Source organism: Colletotrichum lupini, chromosome 9 (genome assembly GCF_023278565.1).
Source record: "Colletotrichum lupini chromosome 9, complete sequence".
Lineage (NCBI taxonomy): Eukaryota > Fungi > Ascomycota > Sordariomycetes > Glomerellales > Glomerellaceae > Colletotrichum > Colletotrichum lupini.
In genome coordinates this window covers 1215929-1241547 of record NC_064682.1, presented here as the reverse complement: position 1 = coordinate 1241547, position 25619 = coordinate 1215929, and the positions used below count along the sequence as shown (strand labels likewise).

Sequence of the window (25619 nt, the reverse complement as noted above, 5' to 3'; positions counted from 1 at the left end):
CTAATAATTCATTGAAGTCAAGGGCGCTTCTCGGTCTCGATACATCATACAGATTTGAGAAACCTTTGAATACCACAAGACTAGAATTAGATACTTATGCAATTAGAAGTTTCTGAAAAGTCCATCGTTCCGACATAGGTTGCTGTCGTATGTATCAATCTCGATATTTGCCCCAAACAGCTTACGATCTGTTCATTTTCCCGTGGTATTAAACGAAAGATCTTGAGAAAAGTCCGGCAACGTCAACGCCCAATCAACTTAACACATGCATCAAAGGTGTTTTGACTTATTATTAGATAGTAAAGACCATTGATTCTACAAACGGCTGACTTTCTTTTACTTGATTCCCCCTTTCAGTTCAGGAACGTAGTACTTACACATTGTCTACCACTGCAAAGGCTCTTTGTGCTGAATAACAAGGAGACAATAAAGCGAGTCTGCAAAGATCTGCATTATTTTCTACGTATAAATGCAACTCGTTTCGTCTTCGGTCTAAAGTTTTCCAATCCAGTCCATCACATCAACGCAGAAACTCTCAATATCACCATTCAATTCCTGACCTCCAGCATTCCAACACAATTTTTTCACCACCATCTCCAGGCATCATCTGACCATCTAACCTAAAGGACAAAGCCCGACATTGCGATTGTCATCTCATTCATCCTCACAAGAATTCCGATCATCATGTGTCTTATCCTCCAGCCAACCTCCCAATGCAAGGTGTGTCTCCAACTCACCCGACTCGAAGACGTAAACCAATTCTGCGCCAACACCGTCATCATCCCTAGCGGCACTAACTGGGCCAACATCTCACCTTCCATCCTAGGCTCCTGCGGCACCCTAAAGCTGACGAGAGTCCAACGTCTTGCTCAGTTCGTCTGCGAACACTGCCGCTGGTCGGCAGAACAGGCAGCCAAGGACTTTTACGAGTTCCTCTATCCGTCGCCGCACAGGTATTTTGGAGAGTCGGCCCACGGCTTCGCTGAAGAGTTCTTGAGCCGTCCGAGTGCGCCTTCTCCCGAGAAGCAACGTCCGTTTCCCCGGAATAACAAGGGTAAGTCTTACAGCTTGCCTCTCCTAGCCATGACCGCAATCGCGAGATTCCCGATCCCAGCTGGATCGGGTTCGCCCCAGTCTGAGGCGTCGTCTGAGGCATCAGTTGCCACGACGCACTTGAATCACCGCTCAACTCTGGACCCGCCGGTGAGATCCAAGTATGAGTTCCACTCTTCATCAAGTGTGTATTCATGTACTAGTGAGTCAAGCGATGAAGACAGTCTGGAGGATAATCAGAACGACAGCCGATGCCTTCTATGGGCCAATTCGGTAGACCTTATGAACAGCAAACAACAGCCACCACCTCTGAACATGCTGATCGATCAGACCCAGAACCTTCCGGATACCCCCAAGTCCGCCAAGCAACTCCGGGTCGTATCATCTTGGGGCGCGAGGGCCGCTCACAACCCCGAAGAAGACCCCTGGTGGCTACCCGAGACCTGGGGTGCCATACAGGACCTCACCGACGATCTTGTCGAATATCTCAGCAAGGCTGAGCTTCTCAGCACCTTCCACGGCCACAGTGTTCACGTCTCTCGCAACGAAAACGATACAAGTGCCTGGGACGAGAGCCTCACTGTCATCATCGTGACGCCTGGAGGAACAAGAGCCCGCATCATGACTGGGGAAGTGTATCAGTAGGGCGTAAGCCTGGCGGGCCTCCGCATGATTGATCGGGCTCGGTACCAGCACATCTCCAAGAAGGAGCAGAAGCATATGGAAAAGGTGGGACTCGGCTGCATCTTCTACCCGTGTAGAGTCGCGAGTTGTCCGCTCTCTCATAAGAAAGATCAGCATCAGCCGTGGCCTTCGAATGGCGAGAGCTTGCTTGCTGGCTTAGAAAGGGGATACCGGATGCGGAAGAACTGGAAGTCTCGGGCTAGTATTTCTGCCTCTATGGCGCCGACGCCGACTCCTCGTCAGTATTCATCCCCGTTTCCTGTTCGAGGTCGATCGCCTGTCGTTTATGGGGGACTTTCCCGCCGTCGACCGGCTCCGCTGGATCTGACAAAGACAAAGGAAGTGAGATTCACTGATGCAGCAGATGTTACTAAATCGACCTGGTCCCGTGGAGATGTGACGCCTCATCCAAGCAGTCTTCAGACAGCAATCTCAGATGAGGAGGAGGAGGGTCCCCTCACGACGCCTGACTGGTTTGGACCTCTCATGAATACACCACTCAAGGTAAAAGGCGATATGATCGTGAAGTACGGGGGTAGAGCTGGTAGAGTTCGACCCCATAACTACGACTTGAACCCGGCCAGCGAGAGCAATGAATCACCACTACTCCATGTTCGTTCCGAGACAAGTCGACAGCAGATTCCCCAGACTTGGGGTGCCTCAATCTTTGGGCAAGTATACAGCGCCAGAAGGGCTGCGGCTGATTCATCATGCGACGACACCTCCAAGTTGCGTGCCCCACCCATGCTCTGAATCAATTATGGATTTCAAGCCCTGATGAGGATGATACTGACACCTGTGATCCCTCATCTGGGTAGGTAAGTGATTGGGGACGGTTATTGACGTTTGTAAAGTATGAGCTGCGTACGGGTGTCAAGGACGATAGTCACACGGAATCCATGGATTTCTATAGTTGGGCTAGAATTACCTACTACATGATTCAATAGACCACTCGTTTTGAATCTCACGCTACTGGACCCTTCGGTCAACTGTTTTAACCCTGATTTAGACTAACGATGCTGTATGTGGTCCTAAGCCATAGAATGATCGTAACCTGGCGCCGGATTAAGGCTGATCGGCATCTTGCTTTCTCTAACCCCCCCCCCCCCCCTCCTTTTCTCAGAGCGAAACCCCCCTCTCCGCCTTTATCATTGACGCAAGTAGGTGTCGATTTGATTGCCGAGAAGAATAGAGGTGTGTATGTGGTTCCTAAAATATTAAATGTTTAGCAGGTTTACATCTCTTCACCGCAACTACTACGTACTGTTTTTCAACACGAATATCCGTGACAATACCGTTACGAGATGCTTCCATATTGGTGTTCGAAAAAGATGGAGACAATTTACGTTTCGTGTGGAAAAAAGACGCTCTTCTCCAGGTTCACATCCTCTTCTTGCTCGTACACTTGAGTGGGCCAAACTTGTTCCTGGTGGCCTCCCACCACGCGGCACCGACCATGCCCTCGTTGCAAATCCCCACCGTCGCGAAGCGCCAGGTCATGATGCCCTCCCACTTGTTCTCGCAGCCGGAGTCCGGGCTTGGGGCGCATACCGGGAATTTTTTGAGGTTGTCCCAGAGACCGCCGCAGATGTCGGGGATCTTGTCGACGTCGGGGACCATGGCATGGATCATCCACTTGCGGTTGAGGTTCATCATCTTGAAGTAGTTGCCCGTGCAGGTGGGTTGACCTTGCTTCAATACCTGCGTCTGTTGCCCCAGCACGCTGGTGATGGAGAGAACTATGGCGAGAACGGCTGTTGCGGAGAACTTCATTGTTGATGGTTGTTGTCGTAGGTCTCAATTCTTGTGGATGGATGCGATAAATCGTCTTCAGATGGTTGTGTCTGAAATGTGGTATTTGATTTTTCTTTCTTGAATGGTATAAGAAAGAGAATTTCAAAAGCTGACCGCTGTCCTGGCATTTGTGTCATTAAGTCTATCCAGAGAGGTATCACCGACTGCTTCCAAAGTCGAGTGTGGGACGCGGCTGGCTTTCTTTGGATCTTGGGTCAACCACAGAAAACCCTTCGCCACAAACCTTGTGTGCTGGCTCGCCTCCATCTCTGGCCTGACCTTGATGGGGCATCTCATGTTTCTTTTCGTGACATAAATGCATCTCGGCGTTCTTCTCTGCGCCTAGAGCCTGTCTAACTTCCCTCCATGATCACCAAGTGTAAGACAGCGTTCAGCTCAAGATCCTCTGACATTCAAGTTCTCACGATATTGAAATATTGATCGCAGAAACAAGGAAGAAGACCTTTCACCAACTACAAACCCATACTAGATTTTGCAGGAACCAAACATGAAAGCTATCGTTCTACTTGTTTCTCCACCATAGCCCGTACAAATTGAAACTTAAAGTCTCAGGGTAGCAACGAGAAAACTTACCCACCTCATCTGTATCACGTTTTCTTTGCGCAGACACGTCTGCAACGCTTGCCGGCTCTTCAGGAGCAGCTTGTGGCCTTAGACAACGGGACTATCAACTCAGAACGGCAAAAATGCAAAAGATTGGGCCCTAACCAGGATTCGAACCTGGGACCTCTCCCAAATAGGTGAGTCCGAAGATGTACCCTAAGGGAGAATCATACCGCTAGACCATCAGGGCTGCTGAGTCATTGAAGGCTCGTGGTGTGATGCTCAGGGGCCCAGGGCGAGACCCTATGGAGGTGAGGAGCTCCTCTGGTGGGAAAATTGGTGATCGCAAGAGTGGTGCTGTGGCGGTGGTGGCTGGTGCGTGAGGGCGGGTGGATTTGTGCACGTCTATAGGCCCGGCGGTGCACATGACTCTCTCTCTGGTCAAGGTAGACGGTTGCTCTCGCGAAAGTAGCGCTGCATTGCTTTGGGGCCCATGGGTGCCGTGGCAGCATCAACTGCCAATTCGCCCTTCATTAAAGCATTGTCCCGTGCTTGATAGCGGTGACATCAAATTCGTGTGCACGTCAAGTGCATTGGGCGCCACCTCGCCCCCTATCCCAGGGGAAGACAATGGTGAATGCTGTTTTGTTGATCTAGCAGATCAGTCGACAAGTCAGATCGAATCTCAGTCGAGTCCTCGACGGCATGCCCAAAGTTGTCCCAAAGGGTGAATGATCTTCAGGAACAATTGTTGTAGGCACATTCCACCTGCCTCCCTGGGCAACCACGCGGGCCAAGCACCAAAGGGAAACAATGAAAAGGGAAGACTATTCTTAGAGGCAAACAACCTAGGTCCCTCCGGGTAATGCCACATGGGCGCGCATTTGGTCCGGGTGCGGCTCCCCCTTCTCTGGCGCCGTTCGGACTCTACTGCGTACACAGCCGCAAGCCAAGCCCCCAGGAGAAAGATCGACTCGTCCGAACTTGTTGTCTTTCGCGGTAAACAGCGATAAGCTCCGAACCCCCAAGGCCATCCGAGAAACACCGTTTTGACGGGCTCCCTCCCGCACGTGTCTATACCTACGCTCTCAGTGCCCTGAATGCCTGATTAACAGCTGGTCCTGCAGTAGCAGAAGCAGCCAGCCTGCAGGCCATCGCTGGACCGGCGGTAGCTCCATCTGCCCTCAGTCCTGACGAGGCCTATGACGCGTTCAGGATTGCCACTTGCCCGCTGGCCTCTGCTGTCAGCACTGCCCCAGTGGAGAAACGGAACAGAAGGAATCGCAGATTCGCACTGCACAGAAAAGGCTCTTCCTTGGATTCAGTCCGAGAGGGGAGGGAGAAGGGGGGAGGGATTTCGGACAGCGACCAGGTTGAATCGTGATTATGTTCCCACCTGGTGGGCCGGGTCGCCGTATCCGTTACGCTGAGCGGCTTGAACGGGCTTCCGCTGGGTTTAGCTGGGAAGATCCAGACCCCATCGGTTCCTGGCACTCCCACTTTCAACCACCCCGGCGGCGTACGGGCCGTTGTGCGGCAGCGGCACTGGGATCGGAACATGGGAGAAGAAAGATGGGACGCCGTGAGTACGAAGTCTCTAATGAGCTGTGTTGCACTGCCGAGGAAACATCCTGCGAATATTGGAAGAGCAATATGGTAAGCGAAGGGAGGTGAAGGGGAAGAACTCAGGGAGAGATGGAATGATGCTCCATTGGCACAATGCATAGCAAAACCCAGCCAGGCGCCTCGGTCACCTTGCCTGTTATCCTGACTTTGCTCTTCTTGAATGGTATGTGTCCGTATCCGCACAGGCAATCTCCAATCCCTCACTTCACAAATACTGTGATGTTGTCTCCATCAGGCTGTCTCCATCGGATGATCTTGACGATTGAATGCGTCTATGCTGCATTTCGATGCTCCCAGATATCGAGTCGTCAACCCTCTTCCGAGAGGCTTGCAGATAAGACCAGAACACAACTGAGGGGTTTTCGGGTGCCGAACTTTGCATGCTGACAGCAGGTTGAAGGACGAATAGGACGTCGATGAGGGGTATTGCGACTATAGGGCTTGGATATGCAACGTCATGGAAGGCAAGCAGTGACGACTGTCTCTGAAGTTCGGGGGCGTCAACTCGCCTGTTCATGAGCATTTGGGTGAGAGATTTAACTTTATGCACTCGGACGCCTCCACCGGATCTCCACCAGGGAAAGTCTCTGCTTTGGTCGGAGTCATGGAGACAAATCGAGAAAAGCAAGAAACGGAAACCTGGAGTTGGCACCGCTCTAGACTTCTTATCACGTCTGGAAGGGTTCGAGAAACCTGAATCCGGTCCAGCGGACAGCAAAACACTGCAGGCAAGCAAGGCAGAACTTTGTGCGATTCTGCAGGTCGCTTGTGGACATGTGGACGGGCAGCGTCGATCTTCCCGTCATAGCTTGTGCTTCTCTTGAGTGTCCCGTCGTGCAAAGTTGGAGTGTGGTGGCACTTTGTGGGTGCCATGTTTGTGGTCCACCGACCAAGTCCAAGATTTCGTGTTCCGGTTCCAGGTCGAGGTCCAGGTTCCAGGCCCAGGCGCTGGAGCTAAGTTGACTGTTCCTGACATGGCGGCAAGCCTCTTCCCCTCTCTCACGCAGCCAGAAACCTAACGTGCGGGTGTGCCTGGCCGGCGCGCTTTTCCTGCCGGCATTTGTTGGTGTGGGATCCATGGGGCATACAGAAAAGAAGGGGACTTTCACTCGACTCGAGAAAGACACTGATGCGTTGTCCAACAGCAACGGGATGTTTTCATCCCAATGTGTGTGTGATGTGGCTTTTAGGCGCTGAATATCCGCATCACCCCAAGATGAGATGGAAATACTTTTGATGACGATCCATCAAACCAAACAAACCCAAGCTTTAGTATCTCATCTTCCCAGTCGATAATCACCCATTGGCAGGTCCGCCGTGTAACGGTCTAGTGATGCTTGGCTTCTGGTTGGCTTGTGAATGGAATGTTACTGCGACCTTGAGGAGGGATTGGCTTGGACTCGAACCTGGGACCAAGCTTTGGCTGGCCGTGGCCCTTTTGGAATTGGCGTGCGGTGAAATTACCTTCCCCACCCCCTTTTCCCGCATCACCGTCCAATCCTGCCCTGGCGCCGGCGGTGCACCATGATCCATCCATGGCCCATTTCCCTCCACCATCCGACTTACCCATGTCTCCCTACTGGTTCCTGGCTCCCACACGTCAAGAGGGAGGTGTGTGTGTCTGTGTGTGCGTGTGCCTGAGTTGGCAGAGCCAAGCTGGCAAGCAGCGAGAGAAACAGAGATTGTTCCTGGCCCGGCCTGTCTGGCCCTGGAACCAGCGATGCCCTTCTCCACATCGCCTAGCCCTCTCGGTCATCACTGCTGGACCTTTACCCGTTTTGGTGTCTGTTCCTGGCTAAGCAGGGTTGTTGACGGGTTGTGATGGGCTGTTGATGGTGGATGATAGAGCAGAACGCGATGTCTTGGTGACGACGCCCCTGTCACCACACCAAGTTCCCCCAGTTTGACAATGTCTCTTGCTAACACGCCTCGCAGAAGGGCGCTTCGAGTGAGATTATTTCCATCCCTTCAAAATGGCTCTCATCTCCCTCCCTTTTCTGGCACATCCCGGTTTCTGGTTTTTTTGACACCACCACTCTCTCTTCAAACCATCGTCCAAATCCGCGAGTTATCTTGATAACCCGCTGTCACTCTTTTCCGGACGGGTCTAGCAAACAAAAACACAACGCTTAGCATTCTTAACCACCAACGAGTTTTACGAATCTCTTCACGATCTCCCGATAGTTCAAGATGCACTTCACCTCTGCCGTCGTCCTCGCGGCCGCCTTCGCCGGCGTGTCTGCCCACCCTTCTGCCCACAACCACCAGAAGTTCCACGAGCGCCGCAGCGCTGACGCCGTCGAGGAGCGCGACCTGACCTTCATCAAGAACATCCTCCCCTCCACGACTCCCTCTTCCACCTCTGCCGCCCCCGCCGCTACCTCTGCCGCTTCCACCGGCGGTGTCTACACCCCCTTCTGCAGCGGCTCCAACAGCAAGCGCGCCACCATCGCCGAGATCGCCTACTCTGGCAACACCGGCAGCGCAGACAACTGGGGCTGCAACATGCAGATCGTCAACGACGCCAGCGTCTCCCTCTACAACTACACCACTACCTTCACCGCGAGCGATGCCGACTACTCTTGCTCGTGCTTCAACAAGATCGGCCCTAAGGGCCTGATCGACGGCTGCTGGTTCGCCGCGATTACTTTCACCGTCAAGGAGGGTCAGTCCAAGAACGTCGCCTTCGACGCCGACTCCCAGGGCTCATGCGCCTGCGGCTCCGGCTCCACGGTCCCCAAGACCCCCATCGGCCAGTTCGCTGGCACCTGGCTCGAGTTCGACTGGGGCTCCACCCCCAACGGCGGCAACTCCGGTGCCGACGCCTCCGTCCTCGTCGCCGGCTCCCAGAGCATGGCTTACTTCGGCATGAAGGTCGCCGCCAACGGCAAGACCTGCTCCTGGGTCAAGTCTGACGGCACCAACGAGGGTGCCTACATGCCCGGTATGGAGGCTGAGGATGGTGTCGGCTGCAAGGGCTACTACAAGGGCCACCTGGACGTCACTCTCGGCGACAAGTTCACCGCGTAAGAAAGGTTCATCCTTTTCTTTCCGCCTGGTCCAGTCTTCTTCCCTTGCCTGGGGTGAGTTTTTCGTCGGGGAAAGGGGGTCATCTCACACAAAACCCACGCAAAAAAAACCTCGCCACGATGACGAAGCCCAGTAATGGATGTTTTCCTTAATCTTCAGAGCTTCTTGACGGCGCATGGGATACCTCTTTTCTTTCGGGGCACATATTTTGGATGGTGCGGCCTATTTGCCATTGCCCCTCGTGCCCACCACCAGCTTTTTCTGCTTTGGACATTTGTGCAGATTTCTCGGGATATGGGAAAAAGCGTTAACGAACAAGACGGTTGGTTTAAAGGGACGCCTTGTTCAACGGAACGGTTACATAAATCTAGTCCCCCTACCTACCCACACATATACCTAGTGTCTGCTGCTTAATGCGACATCAAAAAACTCATCCTTTAACACCTACTTAAGCTTGCCTCCCCATCTGTGCTCTGCGTTCATGTATCGTTCATCCCGTCATTCGTCTCAAATTTGATTAGCAGTGGGCTTGCCGTGTCTAGCGAGGCACAGCTGGGGATCAAGCTTCAGAACCGTTTCATCCACGACATGGGATGTCGGCAATGCTTGTACGACCCGATCGATTCACTGTTATCATCACCTGAGTCATCTATCTGGCTGTCTCTCAAATCTAATGACAAGCCGGAAGCAGCCTCTCATACCAGTAGGGTTCTCAAGTCCATGGACCTAATGTTGATGTATATGAGGCATACGGCATGCTTTTTGAGTGCTTTACATTCCGTTCTGTCTACCCCGCCGCCCCCAACAGCAAAGAAAACAACCCCACCTCTCATACTCAGTGGCAGTCGCAGTCACATGCAGCTTTTAACCCACCGAGAAGCGTGTTCCTTGCCAAGAATTTCATCTGCATACATTGAGGCTCTCATCTACGGTACCCAGCTGGAGTGGTTGGGACCACTGAGGCTTCCTTCCCTGTTCTGATATTATCATCAACGACAGAGACCATGGTCACCCCCATGACAGCGTTGTTAGCGGACTCTGTGAGCAGTATCTTATTGGTACCGAATCTTGACTTAGCATCAAACTCAGGACTCTTCTTGTGGCTGTTGTAAGTGATATGAGTGAGGTTCCTATGGATGGAAATCTTAGAATGAGTCTTCTCTTTCCCATCCGTAGCCGCTACGGTTTCCCGCACGTGCCCCACTTTGGTTCCGTGGTGGTGCCACACTGAACGACTTTTGCCGCTGAGTTAATTTTTGGTTCAACATCATCTCATCCAGCAGTGTAATTCAACAACTCAAACTCATTACCACTAGCACAACGAAAGCTCTGCATGGTGCTGAAACTTACGCAATGAACGAACTTTTGATTCAGCCCTCGGGCATCTTCTGGCAAGACGATTATATTACAGCCGAGCATGAGGAAAAGTTAGTACACATCTTTCGCAACGAGCTATCATGGCCAGACCGATCTGGGCGACTGTCTCTCCACTACGGCTACACCTTCGACTACAAAACATTCGGCGTGGATCCCAACGTTCCCTTCAGCCCTTTCCCAGACTGGCTGGAGCCGTTGATTCCTACACGCGAAGGCAGACCACCGGACCAAGTTTGCCTGCAACACTACCCACCCGGCGCCGGCATCCCGCCCCATGTCGATACTCATTCCGCATATGATCAGCTATATGCGCTATCTCTAGGATCGCCCGTCATGATGCAATTCGCCTTGCCACCAGACGATGGCGAGGAAGGAAGGATGGTGGAAGTAGATCTTACCCCGAGGAGCATGTTGCAGATGTCGGGAGACTCAAGACTGCATTGGAAGCACGGAATCAGGAAACGGAAGACGGACACGTTGCCTGATGGAACGGTGCGGAAGAGAGAAGATCGGTGGAGTATCACGTATCGGTGGATCAGGGAGCCGGCCATATGCGGCTGTGGGAACGCAAAACTCTGCGACACTGCGCAAAGAGAACTAGGCATTGAGAAGGAGTATCGTTGGAAGAAAGGCGACGAGGATATCGTAGCGGGCGAGGAAGAGAAGATAGAAGCCAAGGCTTCTTGAAATGATTGGAATGGTACTTACACGGAGTATTGGTGAAACAGGAATAGAAAGAGGGGTTGTACATGTCTTCACTTGTTCATGAGTCGTACGCTCAAGACAGCAGATGATACCTAGTCTATTGCTTTTGAGCTATGGAAGTTTGCAACCATACCCTCTACGCTAGTGAGCACTCTACCATGGTAGTGATCGTGCGAAATTGGAAGAACCGGCTGATTTTCAGACCTGCTTTTCGAAGAATCAACTCGAGCTCTGGCACCGATCTTTCCTTGCCGCCGAAGAAGAACAGAGTATTCCATGTCATCAAGTTGGCAAGGTCCGGAAGCCTTGACTGTTGATGAGGTGTCAGAGTAGACGGGGCCGTATTCTGATTACTGACAATGAACGGAGTCGAGTTCCATATCTCGTTAATCACCATCCGTGAGCCCAGAGTTCTTTTCATGGAGTTCGCAACGTTGGTAAGTATCTTGACAGCGTCTTCATCATCATACTCGCGCCTGAAATTAGTCAGTATGTCGTAGCGGGGCGGTTAATACGCAATTCGGAAACCACTAGTACTCACAGAACTCCTCTGAGGTACCATATGTCACCCTCTGCTGCGTTCTCTTCGAAGTAGTCCTGTATGACACATTTGACTTTTCCTTCCGCAGCCTTTTGTGCAATATCCTCGGGCAGGTTCTGTTTGGGACGTCAGTACCGGGTTACAGTCTTAGACCACGCGCAACTCACGGTCTTCAAGCTCTCGATGGCCGGCTGAAGGTCCTGGAAAGTCCAATGAAGCTCCGGATTGTTCCTCATTATGTCAAATCCGCTGTCACCTGGACCGCACCCGACATCCACAACTCGAGCTTTGGGGTTCTCATGCCAGGGGTAGTCATTGAGAAGCGCTGGCCTAGTTGTCCTCTATAACAAACGTGTTGATAAGCCAGAGTCAAATTTGACGAGATGTATACCGGAGCACACTTACGTTGAGCCATGGTACAACACCCTTGATCACCTTAAGCGCAGCCCTAGAGTTCTCGGGATGACCAATGTGCTCGAAGAAAGTTTCGCCATTCTGTGCTACTGTGAAACAGAATGGAGCATCTGTGGCCAGAAAAGAGTCTTTGGTCTTGGTATCTGTCATATGAGACAGCAGACCTGCAGAGCTCCTTAAGCCCTCGTCCGCTCTTCGCTTGTTAGACCACTGATAATGGACACCCAGGACCGTGATTGGAGCTTACAAGAGGGACAGAAATAGAGCAGCACTTCCTTCCTTTTCGAGAGTCTTACTATGCCGCGTATTGCTGAAAACACCTAGATGCTTCTCTTAGTAGATATACTTAGTAGCCAAAGTTCTTAAGACCCTTCTTAGAATGATAATTAGTAGGCTTTTATCGGATTAGAAGTCTAATTCGACCGCGGCATATAGCCGACTACGCAGGGGCTAATTAAGGGCCCTATTTATAATTATCGTAGCTAGCCTAACCTATAGTTAGAACCTCCTTTTTATACTTACTACGTGAATATTTATATAATTTAATTAATCTCTTTATTAACTACGGTTCGAACTAACTATTTTATAATAAGAATATTAATACTAATTAGTAATTAAATTCTATTATTATAGATTAGTAAGGTATCTCGTTATATAAAAAAGACGACCTCTTAATATTATATAAGATAGGAGATTCGTATTAATTAACTTTACGAAAATAAATAAAAAAAGAGGTAATTCTTAAATGCTATATAAAATTAAGTAATCGTAGCCCTTTACTACTTATAAGAGGTTAACGTTTATTACGTTAAAATACGTTAATTAATAGAACTAGTTAAGTAATTAGCCTTTTATTATTACTTTAAGTAGTTTTTTTATTAAATAACTTTTTTATAACCGGCCCGTAATTAAAAATTAACTAATTAAATTAATAAAAAAAAATACTTACGTAACGACTACTTACTTAATTAATTAGTATAACGAACGAGCTTAATAATATAATATAAAAAAGTACTACGTAATTAAAAAAGGGGATTTTTAAATATAAATATTCTTATTTAGTAATAAAAATAATTTTATAAAAGTTATTAAGCTAAGAGATCTATAGTATATAAAAAAATCTATTATTACGAAGATCTTATAAGTATAACTTTAAGCTTATAATTTAAATAACCTCTTTATAGCTCTTTTAATTACCCCCTAGGTATTATTTAAAAATATAATATAAAAAACGGTTTAATAAGAGAAAAGGGGATTTAAAAGTCTTAATAATATCGAGTTAAGAGTATTACGGATCTCGGAGATTAATTTAAAAAAAAATAGCTACCCTAAAATAATCTTACGACCTCTCGCTAGAGTTATTATTAACTTAAAAAAAAGCTGAAAAAACGAGGATTTAAAAAAAAGAAAAAATCCTCTAGAGGGCTACTAAAGGGCTTCTTTTTATACTAACTCCCGGTACGAGATTATTAATTTTAAAAAATTAACTAAGTAATAAAAGGGATCGCTAGTAAGTAATAATTACTTAACTATAATTAAGCTATAAAAAAAACTATTTAAAAGATATAAAATAAGGTATTAAGAGGCTATAAAAAACAAATTTTCTAAAATATTTAACCTTATTATGTATAAGTAATAAATAAGTATTTTTAATAAGTTTTTAAAATCTATAATTTTATAAAAAAGAGGGCTTAACTTCGTTAACTATACTTAATAACTTATATAGTTCTTAATAACTTATATAGCTTTTTTATAAGCTACTTAATATCTATTTTTAACTATTTTTATAAAATACTACCCTAAAAAAAATAAGTTAAGGAAAAAAGCTATTTAGAAATTATAAAAAGTACGAGGCTTAGGAAGCTAGAAATATATAGGATAGCGGAAACTAGTAATTAGTAAAAATCCCGAGACTAATTATTATATCTTCTTATAATAATATAAACGTTTATTATTATTATTATAAAAAGGAATTACTAAAACCTACCCTTTTATACTAAACGAAAAAGAGGATTTTAATAAGTATAATAAGTAGTAATTTAAAAAAGTAATAATAATTACTAAAAATAGTAAAAATAAGAATAGTAGCGAGATAGTAAAAAAAAGCGGGAATCTCTTAGACTTTAATAAATTCGTTAAGTAATAAAAGTACGGATTTATTATAACTAGTGCGTAAATTAAATATATCTTTAGTAAAATTAAATATATTAGTAATTACTAATATAAGTATAAGCTAGAGTACGACCTTTAGTAAGTTAAAGTAAAAAAAAAAAAGATAAAACCTAATCCTAAATAGAATCTTAATCCTTTATAAGTAAGTAAATATTAACCTGGATTATTAGGGGACGTAAATATATAAAATCGCGGATTAGCCTAACGGTAAGTAAATTAACGTAGTATTAATCTATTTAACTAAGGTTTATAAAAAAAAGGGGCTATAGGGGTAACCCCTATTTTATAAAATCGTAAATAACCTTAGTTACTAACTAAACGAATAGTTCGTAAGCATAAGCCTAAGAATCGTAAAAGTAGTTAATAAATTCCTCTATGGGCGAGGGGTATTACTAGCGTAATTATAATTATAAAAGCTATATAAAATATTAATAGTAATAATTATAGAGAAAGAATTCGTATTATAAAACTAAGTATAGGTTAATAAAGCGTATAATCGCTTTAACGAATTTAAAAAAAAAGTAAACGACCTAGATTTCCTCCCTATAATTATTAATAAAAATCTATCGTTATAAAGAAATATACTAGGGTAAAATATAATATTAAAAGTACGATAATTAATAATTCTACCTATTTCGATCTATAACTCGTTATTACTATTAATACGAAATTCGGTACCGATTAGTTAATAAAAAAAAATAAACGACCTAAAGTTACTAATAGTACGTAGCGACGTAAGAATCGTATATAAATACTAAACATCTAATAATAAATACGAGGTAATTTATAAACCTTAAAAAGATCTTTTTAAAAAAGAAATTATACTCTAGGGGGAAGTATAAGGTCTTATAAAAAACCCTAATAATATTTTATAATTATTATAAAAAAGTTAAAATTAGAAAATATTAGTACTATTCGGTAATTAATATCGTATTTATAAGTAAAGCCTTTAATTATTATCATAAAGCGGTACGTAATCTTAATTAAAACGACTTTCTTAGTATAATTAACGTAATCCGAAGCCGCTTTAAGACTTATAATAAGAACCTAGAGCTCTTATCTAAGCTACGAGCGATTTTTTTTATATTTATAGCTAGGATAATAGAGGGTAAATCGTAAGTAAAAATCTTTAAAAAGCTTATTAATCGAATTAATAAGCTAGCGAAAACCTAGCTAAATAAGAGGATAAATAAACGGAAAGTCGGATATTTTTATATTATAATTTAATATATATTAAAAGTAAAAATAACCCTATACTAAGTACTTAAAAATTACGAGACGCTTTATTTAAAGCTAAGATCTAGCTTTAATATTAAAGTAAGAATGCTATATTAAACCTATTTCTAAGTATATAACGGCCCTTATTAATAATATTAAGTTAATTAAACGTATAATAAAAAAGGAAAAGAGGCTAAATACGGTAATTATTAATAAAAAGGCCTAGATTTATTAAATAAGTAGAGATTTAATTTATAAGTAGGGTAACGAAAGAGGTAATACTATATTTATAAAAAAGATAAATATTAATTAAAAAACTACTTTAAAAAAGAGCGTACTAAATCGTACGAATAGTATAAAAAGTCGAGGGTAATAAATAATAAAACTAGCCCTCGTTAGTTTAACTAATTCTTTATTATATATAAGGGTAGATCCGGGGGTATAAAACTTAGTAACGGTAATTAAAATAGTAGCTTAAAATATATACCCCCTATAAGAAATTCGGAAGATAAGGAAGATCTTACCCCCTATACTAACGAATTAGATTATAATAAAATTAATAATATTAACTACTCTTTTTTTACCTCGTTAGCTTTTAAAGAATATATAAAGCTAAACGAATAGAGGGTAGTAAAAGCTCTTAATAAATAAGCTTTTATTTATAAATAGTAAAGGAAGGTCCCTTAGATAATAAATATAGAGGCGGTTAAAAAGGTAAATTTAATAAGGCCGAAGCTTATTTTTTTAATAATTAAAGAGAAGATATTATCTTTTTTAATATTTAAAAAAAAAGAATATAGTACTAAGTAAATCTAAGGGTAGCTAGAGGGGTCCTTTTTATACTACTTAGATCCCTTAAATACTAAGCTTATATAAGTATTTTACGTAAGTAAAAAGTACGGCTTAAATAATTTTTATAAAGTTATCTTAGATACTAGGGTATTATAATAATTAACTAGAAGAAAAGGGCAATTCTAAGCGCTATAAAAAATCGCGCTAATAATACTTAATATATTAATAGCGAGTATTATAAAAATTAGTTTCGGCCTAGGTAAAAAAATCGTTACCCTAAGTATAGTAAAAATAGAGACGTACTTCGGAATAATAACTTTTTATATTTTACTTATTAATACCCTATTTCTCTTATATTTAAGAAATATAAATTAACTAAGTATTATATTTAATAATATAAGGAATATAATTTCTAGCGGTAAGTATTTCGAAATAGTTAAACGATAATAGGGGTATACGTTTATAAAGCTTATTAATAATATAAAGTTAATTAATTACTTAATAAAAAGTAAGCTTAGAAGACTATACTAGAGATTCGGGTACCCGTTAGTTACGAGGCTATATAACTTCTTAAAGTAATTAAATAATAATAATATTAAAATAGGGGCGCTAGAGTAATTAATAAAAATATATTATTAATACTAAATAAATACGCAGAGCTTACGCAGATTTAAATTTAAATTACGTAATAAGCTTAACTTTAACTAGGAAATCGTTATTAATATTTTCTATTTAAATAGTTAGCTAGTACTATATATAATCGACGTAGCTATATCTTTCTAAGTAGGGTAATTCCTCTAAGATTTATAAATAAAAATAGTATAGGTAGCCCTATAAAAAAGCTAAATTAATATATACTAAGGACCGCTAGATAGTATTAAAACCGACGCTAATACTAGCTTTAAGTTAGTAGAATTTAGGGATAATATAACGGCTTACGGTATATAACTAAAAGTCGTACCCATTAAAGCGTACTATAATATTAAAAAAGTAAAAAGGGTATATTAGTAATTAAAAAGGGCGTTTAGAATTATTAAAGAGGAAAATCTAGATTTTATTAATAACGAATACCTCTAAATAGTACTTAAATACTATAACGATATTATAGGGCCTAACGGACTTATATTAACGCTATTAATATTTAGAGCATATTTAAGAACGACTTTAGCCTCGCTACTATCGTTAGGTATAAGTTAACGAGCTTAAGTAATTAAAAAAGTAATATAAGTACTATATAAAGTAAGTATAAAAAGGTAAGTTAATAAGGTAATTACTATATATAATAGGCCCGATATAGGGGGTAATTTAGATATATTACTAAATTCGGATATACGAGTATAGCGCGAAATTACTTAATAATAGGCTAGGCTATATAAGTTAATTTCTATTAATAAGCGCTTTTATATAGTTATAAGAAATCGTAACTAGCTACTTAAAATATTAATTATAGTAATTAGACCGTACTATATAGATCCTAACAAAGTAATTTCTAACTTATAAAAAGAAAAAGAGCTAGGGAAAACTATATAACCCGTAATAAAAGTATAGGAAATCATCCTTAATAAAATCGTCGTAATAATATTAATAAATAACGAGGAAAAAGAAATTATTAAAAGGGTATTAATACTACTAATAAAACGTCGTAAAAGACTACGATAATAAGCCCTAACGCGGCAATTTATTATTAGTAATAAGGTAATTAATACTTTTTATATAGTAAAAAAGAAAGCCGATTTCGAGCTAGTAGTTAAACTATATAAGGAAAGCGTAATTATAATTACTAAAAAGCCGTATAAGGGATTAGATCTTATTAAAGTAAATACTCTTCGTAATCGAGGGGTCTATTAATTTATCTTATATAACTTAAAAAAACATATAAACCTCTATATATTTAAATTACGAATAGTTTATAAAATTAAAAAAAAAAGAAATACCCTAGCCGTACGAAAAGTTTAGATATATAATTTAGGGGTACGGTAATATTAAAAAAGTAACGCTACTTATATAATCGCTTACTATATAGCGCTATAGCTAACGATTAATAATAGTACTAATAGTATTACTATAGAAAAAGGGATACGAGATTTAGAGCCGTAATATTACCTAGGCCTATACCTAATCGGCTACAGGGCTTATAAAAAAAATCCTAGCCTATTTATTAAAAGAAATAGTTAGTAAGTACTTAGAAAGTACGATTATTAAAGTACTTAAGCTACTATATAGGCTTATAGAATCGGGTACTTATTAATAAGCTACTTACTACGATTTTTATATTAATTAACTATTAATAGTTACTTCTATATATAACCCGTACTTATTAATTATAGAATATAAAAGCGATTAATTTAGGATCGTTAGAATATAAACCGACGATTTATTAAGCCTATTTAATATTAACTTTATAAAAAAAGAGGATAAGGAGCTTTAAAAAGCGGGCTTCGTAATAAAATTAAAAAAGGTCCTTATAATAAATACCCCCCTAGTATTTAATAATAAGATTCTTATAATTAAAAAGGAAACCGTCGTTTTTTAATAAAAGGGGTAGAGTAAAAAGATTAATTTTATTAATCCGAACGTAATTAATATTAAAAAATAATATAAAGCTAAGCTTACGTAAGGGGTATATATTATAAGTATTTATTAACTCGAAGTAATTTTTAACTACGCTAAGGTAGTATAGGCTATAAATTTAACTAAATAAGACGTTAAGGTATTTAATAAGCGGCTTAAGTAATAAAAAATAAATCTTAATTAAGGTCTCGTTTATTACTTAATCGACTTTATAATTAGTAAGCTCTACGTTTTTATTAATAAGTTATTTATAAATAATAACGACTTTATTTCGTAATTAGGGTATATTATTATCCTAGTTAATAAGAGTATAAGCGAGAGCGAATTTATTATATATAGTAATATAATCTATTACTTATTAATTAAAAATAAGCGGGTAACGAGAAGTATACTAGCGTTAGAAGTTTATAATATAGTTAACGGTATTAACCTCTCTTATATAATTTTAATAATACTAAAAAAAATTACTAATCGAATTAGCTTTTTATTTATTTTAACGGTTATTTATACCGATTTTTATTTACTATATAAATACCTCATTAAATTAGGAATAAAAAAAAAAAGAGGCTTATAATTAATATTATAGCCCTTAGGTAATTATATAAAAAGCGCGAGATACTTAAGATTTATTAAATTAATAATAAAAATAACCTCGTAAACGCTTTTATAAAAGTAGTATTAAATAAGGGATTAAAGTAATTTATAAATAGTAAAAAAGTTATTATATAAATAGAGGGATAGGTTATATAAAAAGAGTAGAGAAAAAAAAAAAAAAAGAGACGACTTAGTAAACGGGCCCGAGGTCGAATTATACCTCTAACTATAGTAGTTAAATTAATAAAAAAAAGAGAAAGTTAATATTAAATTAGAAGTTTAATTTAACTACGGTATATAGCCGACTATATAGGGGCTAATTAGGGGCCCTATTTACGATTATCGTAGCTAGCTTAACCTACGGTTAGAACCTCCTTTTTATACTTACTACGTAGATATTTATATAGTTTAATTAATCTCTTCGTTAACTACGGTTTAAACCAACTACCTTGTAATAGGGATACTAACAGCTTTGGACGTTAGAAGCGGCGTAGTACGGGCTGCTTATGTACCTAGTTTCTGCTCATTGACATTCAGTCGGCTAGCTAAATCCTCGAGCTTCGCATCGCCCCCAAGATCTTTAATCACATCTGTGATACCAAGGGACACTGCCACATTGAGTGCATTCGTCCGCGCTGGTTGCAAACCCATCTCAAGCAGCTTGATGTGGTTGGGCGTGACCGCTGCATCGAGAGCGCGAACGTCAACGCGAATCTTCTCAATAGCCTCAAATGCTTGCCAAGAGATCAGATGTTCGGGGTCATCGAACTTTGTAAAGGCTTCCGGGTCCCATACTTGGGGGGTTCCTAGATCGTGTTGTCGGACTTCATGTTCGAGAACAGCAATACTGTCCCGCAAAGATTGAAGGAGAATTTGGAGGAAGGACATGATGAATACGTGGGTTCTTTCGACACTAAGTGAGTCGATATGTTTGCAATAGCACGGAAGCTCAAACGCATTTTGAACAGGCCGACGACACCATCTATTGATGTATTCAAGGCCCTCCTATGCATGTGGAGGGGGCGAACCGATGCCTTGTGGGGTAGGCCGCCTACCCCACAAGGCATGTAAGTCGACGACTTTGGATGACCTGTTTGAAGATGGTTTAAAGCAACATCGAAGGGCCACTCTGAAAGTAAGTCGTTGTCAAATCCCAATCATTACTTGTTCTCAACTTTGTTCTCAACTCCACGTCATCAATATTAACTTTCCCCGAAATCCCTCTTCATGTCTCATCCCCTGAAAGTCACGATAGTCGGCGCAGGCCTTGGAGGTCTGGCATGCGGCATTGCGTGCCGTCGTCAAGGCTATGATGTCTTGATAGTTGATCAACTGAAAGAATTCCTGCGCCTTGGTGATAGTATCGGCTTTGGCTCGAACTCGGCAAGGCTTCTTTATCGCTGGGGAGTCGGGTCCAGAATGGAGCCAATCGCAAGTCAGAGTACCGAGATGCGCATCTATAACTTCGATTCTTCCGACAAAGTCCTTGGCATCGACGACCAAATTGGAAAGTCCGTGGAGAATTACGGATGCCGCCAAATCATCGGTCACAGAGGCGACTTCCACCTCATCATGAAGGACTTCGCTCTCGAACAGGGCGTCAAAATCCGGCTTGGCGAGCGAGTCGAAGTCTACGATCCCAGTCAACCTAGCATAGCCCTTTCCTCAGGAGAAATAATTCAATCAGATGTCGTCATCATCGCGGACGGCGTCAGAAGCAAGGGACGCACGACTGTGCTGGGTTATGAAGATAAACCTCAGGCAAGCGGATACGCCATCTACCGATCATTCATGAGCGGTGACCTCCTTCGCGACGACCCTTTGACCAGTAAATTCCTCAGAGACGGTGATTCAATCCGGTTGTTCCTGGCCAAGGACTCTCATGGGTTCATTAGCACTCTGCAGGGTGGAAAGGAGATCAATGCGGTCTTGACTCACAAAGACGTTGGGGACGTCGCGGAGAGTTGGACTAAAGAGGCCACCAAAGATGATGTGTTGGCATGTCTAGAAGGATGGGATCCTGCTGTCAGAAGAGTGTGGGAAAAGATGCCTTCAGTCATTGACTGGAAGCTCGTGTACCGCCCTTGCCTCGACAAATGGGTCGCAGACTCCGGGCTAATTACTTTGATGGGCGATGCTGCACATCCCTTTCTACCCACTTCGACTCAAGGTGCTAGTCAAGCCATCGAAGACGGAGCCACCATAGCCAAATGTCTCTCAAAATGTGCAGGCAATATCCCCCTAGCCTTGCATACCTACTTCGAAATCCGACACGACTACGTTGCCGAAGCACAGGCGACTGGGATCAAGCAGAGAGAAATATGGCACAACTTGCATGATGAGAACAGCAAAGCTTTCAAGGAGGAATTCGACATCAACGCCACCATGATGCAGAATCTGTATCTCTGGAAAAACGATGCTGAAAAATTGGTCGATGAGAAGTGGGATGAGGTGTCGGAAATTGTCAAGCAGAGGCTTAGTGTTAACAGTGGTTGAAAGGCGCGGACACGAAAAGACTTTAGATCAATAGTCATCGCAGACAAGACCTTGTATCAAATATCCAAAACATAGCACCTGCTATGATGATATGATATTTTTTCAAATAACAGTCCACCTAAGATTCATTCATAGGTTAAGTAAACTCGGGAAAATAACACTGTCAAACTCATCGCCAACAGACTTGGATTTCAACTTGACCCACGCAGAGGGATTAGGACTGGCCGGATTCCGGTCAAACCGTGCAAACACACTGCTGCAAAGCCAAGACAGTAGCGACAAGCACTTTTCCACGCTTCGTACAACATAAGAACAGCGGCCCTTTGGAAAGCGCCCCATCTACGGATACACCTGTTGAGTCAGGCCTGAATCAGCACCGCCTACCCCGGGTCCTAGCGTCACGGATCCCCGCAACTCCATGTCCGTTCCTTCAATTGCCGAAAGCGCTGAAGACAACTTCCATCTTTCTTGATTCGCCAGTGATATCCCTACTTGCTCACCGCATCTGGGAGAAGAGACGAGGACGACAGAACAGACGGCATAGAGGCTATATTAGCGGAAATGAGTCGACAACGAGACAACGCCCGTTCGTCTCCACGAGAGACGAAGAAGTCGGCCTTTAGGCGGGGAGTTAGAAGCTGTGAGCACCCGTCCACCTCTCTTGATGACGTAAGAGCAACTTTCTGATACACCCTGAACATGAAGTAAGTGAAGATGGCCAAGCACAGCCGGGGCGCCCGCGTCCACATACGTGCACCTATTGCCAGAAAACATTTATCAGGGCGGAGCATCTCATACGACACGTTGCGTCACGTAAGTCTACTGGTCACCTCGTCCATCGGATCTTTCAGCTGATTAAATTGGGCCAGATGAGAACCGAAAGCCTTTCAAATGTCTGCCCTGCGGCGCTAGTTTTGGCAGGACAGATGTTCTACGTCGACATCAAAAGAAGTGCCCAGGGAAGCCTGTTCAAAGTTTACCGACATCACAACATGAAGAGGGCTACACTCAGGCCTGTGCAGAACATGATCCTCGAAAGTCACTAGACAATATTTTGATGTAGGCCGAGAAGTTAATTTGAGGTCCTGGTCATGAATACCTTACTTACATCGAACTCTCAGGTTAGAAGGGCGTTGCCAGCCAGTTGATCAGACTGAACCACAAAGAGATCTCAATGATGTGGAGAATTCGGGTGTGACCACTGGTCTCATTGACAGCCAAACAGACGAGATCAGTACTGCGAACCTGGGTGTTCCTCAGTGCGGTGGATTCAGTGATGATTCTATCGTTGTTCGCCAATCAGGAGATGAAGATACAGCCGAGTCTGAGTTGAGCTCGCCCCAATCGAATGTAGATCAGAGTGCTACAATAGGCAAGGCCGATCTTGCTCTGGATACCACTATCGCCGCTCAGCAAGTTGACGAAACAGGTCGACTCAGCCAAGAAGCCTCTCTAGAGAACACTGAATCCACCACATCTGAGAACAATCCTGGCTCGGGGGCACAGCATGTCAATCTCTCCGACTTTCTGGTGCTCGGAGACTCATTCATATCTGAGATCCACCCAGACGATTTCGATTTGAGGGGCGTCACAGACTTGATGTTTGACTTCAATACCAACACCATCATCTCACCCCCTTCTGCAGAGACATGCATCCTCTTAGATCCAAGTCGACGTGTAAGACCAGTCTCGCTATTCTTCGACGCTCCCGAAAGCCTACCTCAGTACCAATCTTCCTATGACACACCTCATCTGTTCAGTTGCTCGGATGACGATGCCATTGCAGTCAACAACGCTTTCTCCAAGGCAAAGGGCACTACAATTAGCACTTCAGACTCAATCTGTCTCAGTCGCAATCAGATTTCACGTTGGATCAACGCGTACTTCGAACACTTTGACATACATACGCCCATAGTGCATCGGCCGACTTTCATCCTTTCAACTACTCCAGGTAGGCAACATACGCAGTAGGCAGCGAAGAGGCTTGACTAACTAGTTGCGACACTATCTTGCAGCATCTTTGCTTTTGGGCATGCTGGCCATCGGTGGCTGCATTTTATCAGAGCATGGTCCTGCTTCTAAGGCCTATGAGGCTTCCTGCCATCTCCTAGCTCAGGTGCGTAGCTCAACCTTTATGTCTTTCGTCCCTCTGTGCTCGGTTCTCATTCTGCCTCCAGTACGAGCAAGACCTCTTGCAAAGCTCTATCTCAGATTTGTGGCCAATACAGACTGCCCTATTGTGCATTCAGTTTGGGGCCTTTTCAGCCAACCCCTGGTATGCGCGACAAGCGCAACGACAGTTCTCGCTTGTAACAGATGTAAGTCAGGCGTCTTTGAACCACTGGCTTTGAAGTAATCTCACAGTCACCTTGTTCTGATGTGTTCAAGTTACTGCGCGCAGTAGAAGTTCAAGTTCGCGGAGTCCAGTCAGCTCAAGACCCTGATTAGAAGGTGTTAGTATCCCTATTACAGGGTAGTTAGTTCGAACCGTAGTTAACGAAGAGATTAATTGAACTATATAAATATCTGCGTAGGTATAAAAAGGAGGTTCTAACCGTAGGTTAGGCTAGCTATAATAATCGTAAATAGGGCCCCTAATTAGCCCCTGCGTAGTTAGCTATATACCGCGGTTAAATTAGATTTCTAATCTAATACTAACTTTCTCTTTCTTTTATCGATTTAACTACTATAGTTAGAGGTATAATTCGACCTCGGGCCCGTTTACTAAGTCGTCTCCTTTTCCCCCTTTTCTCTACTCTTTTTATATAACCTATCCCTTTATTTATATAATAACTTTTCTACTACTTATAAATTACTCTAATCCCTTATTTAGTACTACTTTTATAAAAGCGTTTACGAGGTTATTTTTATTATTAATCTAATAGATCTCGAGTATCTCGCGCCTTTCGTACGATTACCTAAGGGCTATAATATCGATTATAAGCCTCTTTTCCTTCGTCGTTCTTAATTTAACGAGGCATTTATATAGTAAGTAAGAATCGGTATAAATAACCGTTAGAATAAGTAAAAGGCTAATTCGATTAGTAATCTTCCTTAGCGTTATTAAAATCGTATAAAAGAGGTTAACGCCGTTAATTATACCGTATACTTCTAACGCTAATATACTTCTTATTACCCGCTTATTTTTAATTAATAAGTAATAGATTATATTACCGTATATAGTAAATTCGCTCTTACTTATACTCTTATTAACTAGGATAATAATATACCCTAATTACGAAGTAAGGTCGTTATTATTCGTAAATAACTTATTAATAAAGACGTAGAGCTTATTAGTCGCAAGGTCGATCGGGTAATAAACGAGACCTCGATTAAGATTCGTCTATTACTACTTAAGCCGCTTATTAAGTACCTCGACGTCTCGTTCGGTTAGATTTATAGCCTATACTACCCTAGCGTAGTTAAAAATCACTTTAGGCTAATAAATACTTATAATATATACCCCTCGCGCGAGCTTAGCTTTATACTACTTCTTAATATTAGTTACGTTTAGATCGATAAGGTTAATCTTCTCGCCCTACCCCTTTTACTAAAAAACGACGGTTTCCCCTTTAATTATAAGAATCCCGCCGTTAAATATTAGGGGGGTATTTATTATAAAGACCTCTTTTAGCTTTATTACGAAGCCCGCTTTTTAAAGCTCCTTATCCTCTTTTTTTATAAAATTAATATTAAATAGGCTTAATATATCGTCGGTCTATATTCTAACGATCCTAAATTAGTCGCCTTCGTACTTTATAATTAGTAAGCACGGGTCGTACGTAGAGGTAACTATTAATAATTAATTAATATAAAAATCGTAGTAAGTAGCCTACTAATAGGTACCCGATTTTATAAGCCTATATAGTAGCTTAAGTACTTTAATAATCGTACTTTCTAAGTACTTACTAGCTATTTCTTTTGGTAAATAGGCCAGGATTTTCCTTATAAGCCCTATGGCCGATTAGATATAGGCCTAGGTAATATC

At 42.4% G+C, this 25619-nt stretch overlaps 11 protein-coding genes and 1 non-coding gene across 12 annotated transcripts; 7 read left to right on the top strand and 5 right to left on the bottom strand.

Moving 5' to 3' along the window:
• Window positions 1-684: 684 nt before the first annotated feature.
• CLUP02_16276 (uncharacterized protein) lies at window positions 685-2684 on the top strand (the record flags this gene model as incomplete). The annotated part of the gene is made up of 3 exons (XM_049295200.1): window positions 685-1644; window positions 1699-2465; window positions 2561-2684. 3 exons carry the CDS (start codon window positions 685-687, stop codon window positions 2682-2684), a joined length of 1851 nt encoding a protein of 616 aa, XP_049152347.1.
• Window positions 2685-3117: 433 nt separating this feature from the next.
• Window positions 3118-3510, bottom strand: CLUP02_16275 (uncharacterized protein; the record flags this gene model as incomplete). Its single annotated transcript, XM_049295199.1, has 1 exon — window positions 3118-3510. The coding sequence occupies one exon, from the start codon at window positions 3508-3510 to the stop codon at window positions 3118-3120; it is 393 nt and encodes a 130-aa protein (XP_049152346.1).
• Window positions 3511-4251: 741 nt separating this feature from the next.
• Window positions 4252-4345, bottom strand: CLUP02_tRNA293. The gene has a single exon. It is a non-coding gene; the product is annotated as a tRNA-Pro (tRNA).
• A 950-nt stretch (window positions 4346-5295) lies between these two features.
• CLUP02_16274 (uncharacterized protein) lies at window positions 5296-5820 on the bottom strand (the record flags this gene model as incomplete). Its single annotated transcript, XM_049295198.1, has 1 exon — window positions 5296-5820. One exon carries the CDS (start codon window positions 5818-5820, stop codon window positions 5296-5298), a length of 525 nt encoding a protein of 174 aa, XP_049152345.1.
• A 106-nt stretch (window positions 5821-5926) lies between these two features.
• Window positions 5927-6442, bottom strand: CLUP02_16273 (uncharacterized protein; the record flags this gene model as incomplete). The annotated part of the gene is made up of 1 exon (XM_049295197.1): window positions 5927-6442. A coding segment is annotated over one exon (516 nt), but the record flags the coding sequence as incomplete, so codon positions are not given.
• Window positions 6443-7911: 1469 nt separating this feature from the next.
• Window positions 7912-8751, top strand: CLUP02_16272 (uncharacterized protein; the record flags this gene model as incomplete). The annotated part of the gene is made up of 1 exon (XM_049295196.1): window positions 7912-8751. One exon carries the CDS (start codon window positions 7912-7914, stop codon window positions 8749-8751), a length of 840 nt encoding a protein of 279 aa, XP_049152343.1.
• Window positions 8752-8926: 175 nt separating this feature from the next.
• Window positions 8927-9151, top strand: CLUP02_16271 (uncharacterized protein; the record flags this gene model as incomplete). The annotated part of the gene is made up of 1 exon (XM_049295195.1): window positions 8927-9151. One exon carries the CDS (start codon window positions 8927-8929, stop codon window positions 9149-9151), a length of 225 nt encoding a protein of 74 aa, XP_049152342.1.
• Window positions 9152-10104: 953 nt separating this feature from the next.
• CLUP02_16270 (2OG-Fe(II)oxygenase) lies at window positions 10105-10815 on the top strand (the record flags this gene model as incomplete). The annotated part of the gene is made up of 1 exon (XM_049295194.1): window positions 10105-10815. The coding sequence occupies one exon, from the start codon at window positions 10105-10107 to the stop codon at window positions 10813-10815; it is 711 nt and encodes a 236-aa protein (XP_049152341.1).
• Window positions 10816-10969: 154 nt separating this feature from the next.
• On the bottom strand, window positions 10970-11938 carry CLUP02_16269 (cercosporin toxin biosynthesis protein; the record flags this gene model as incomplete). The annotated part of the gene is made up of 4 exons (XM_049295193.1): window positions 10970-11309; window positions 11375-11490; window positions 11542-11715; window positions 11780-11938. The coding sequence occupies 4 exons, from the start codon at window positions 11936-11938 to the stop codon at window positions 10970-10972; spliced, it is 789 nt and encodes a 262-aa protein (XP_049152340.1).
• A 6916-nt stretch (window positions 11939-18854) lies between these two features.
• CLUP02_16268 (uncharacterized protein) lies at window positions 18855-19115 on the top strand (the record flags this gene model as incomplete). Its single annotated transcript, XM_049295192.1, has 1 exon — window positions 18855-19115. A coding segment is annotated over one exon (261 nt), but the record flags the coding sequence as incomplete, so codon positions are not given.
• Window positions 19116-20554: 1439 nt separating this feature from the next.
• On the top strand, window positions 20555-21631 carry CLUP02_16267 (uncharacterized protein; the record flags this gene model as incomplete). Its single annotated transcript, XM_049295191.1, has 1 exon — window positions 20555-21631. The coding sequence occupies one exon, from the start codon at window positions 20555-20557 to the stop codon at window positions 21629-21631; it is 1077 nt and encodes a 358-aa protein (XP_049152338.1).
• Window positions 21632-22192: 561 nt separating this feature from the next.
• On the top strand, window positions 22193-24079 carry CLUP02_16266 (uncharacterized protein; the record flags this gene model as incomplete). Its single annotated transcript, XM_049295190.1, has 8 exons — window positions 22193-22271; window positions 22341-22444; window positions 22501-22582; window positions 22654-22690; window positions 22798-23582; window positions 23647-23747; window positions 23809-23949; window positions 24020-24079. 8 exons carry the CDS (start codon window positions 22193-22195, stop codon window positions 24077-24079), a joined length of 1389 nt encoding a protein of 462 aa, XP_049152337.1.
• Window positions 24080-25619: the final 1540 nt, after the last annotated feature.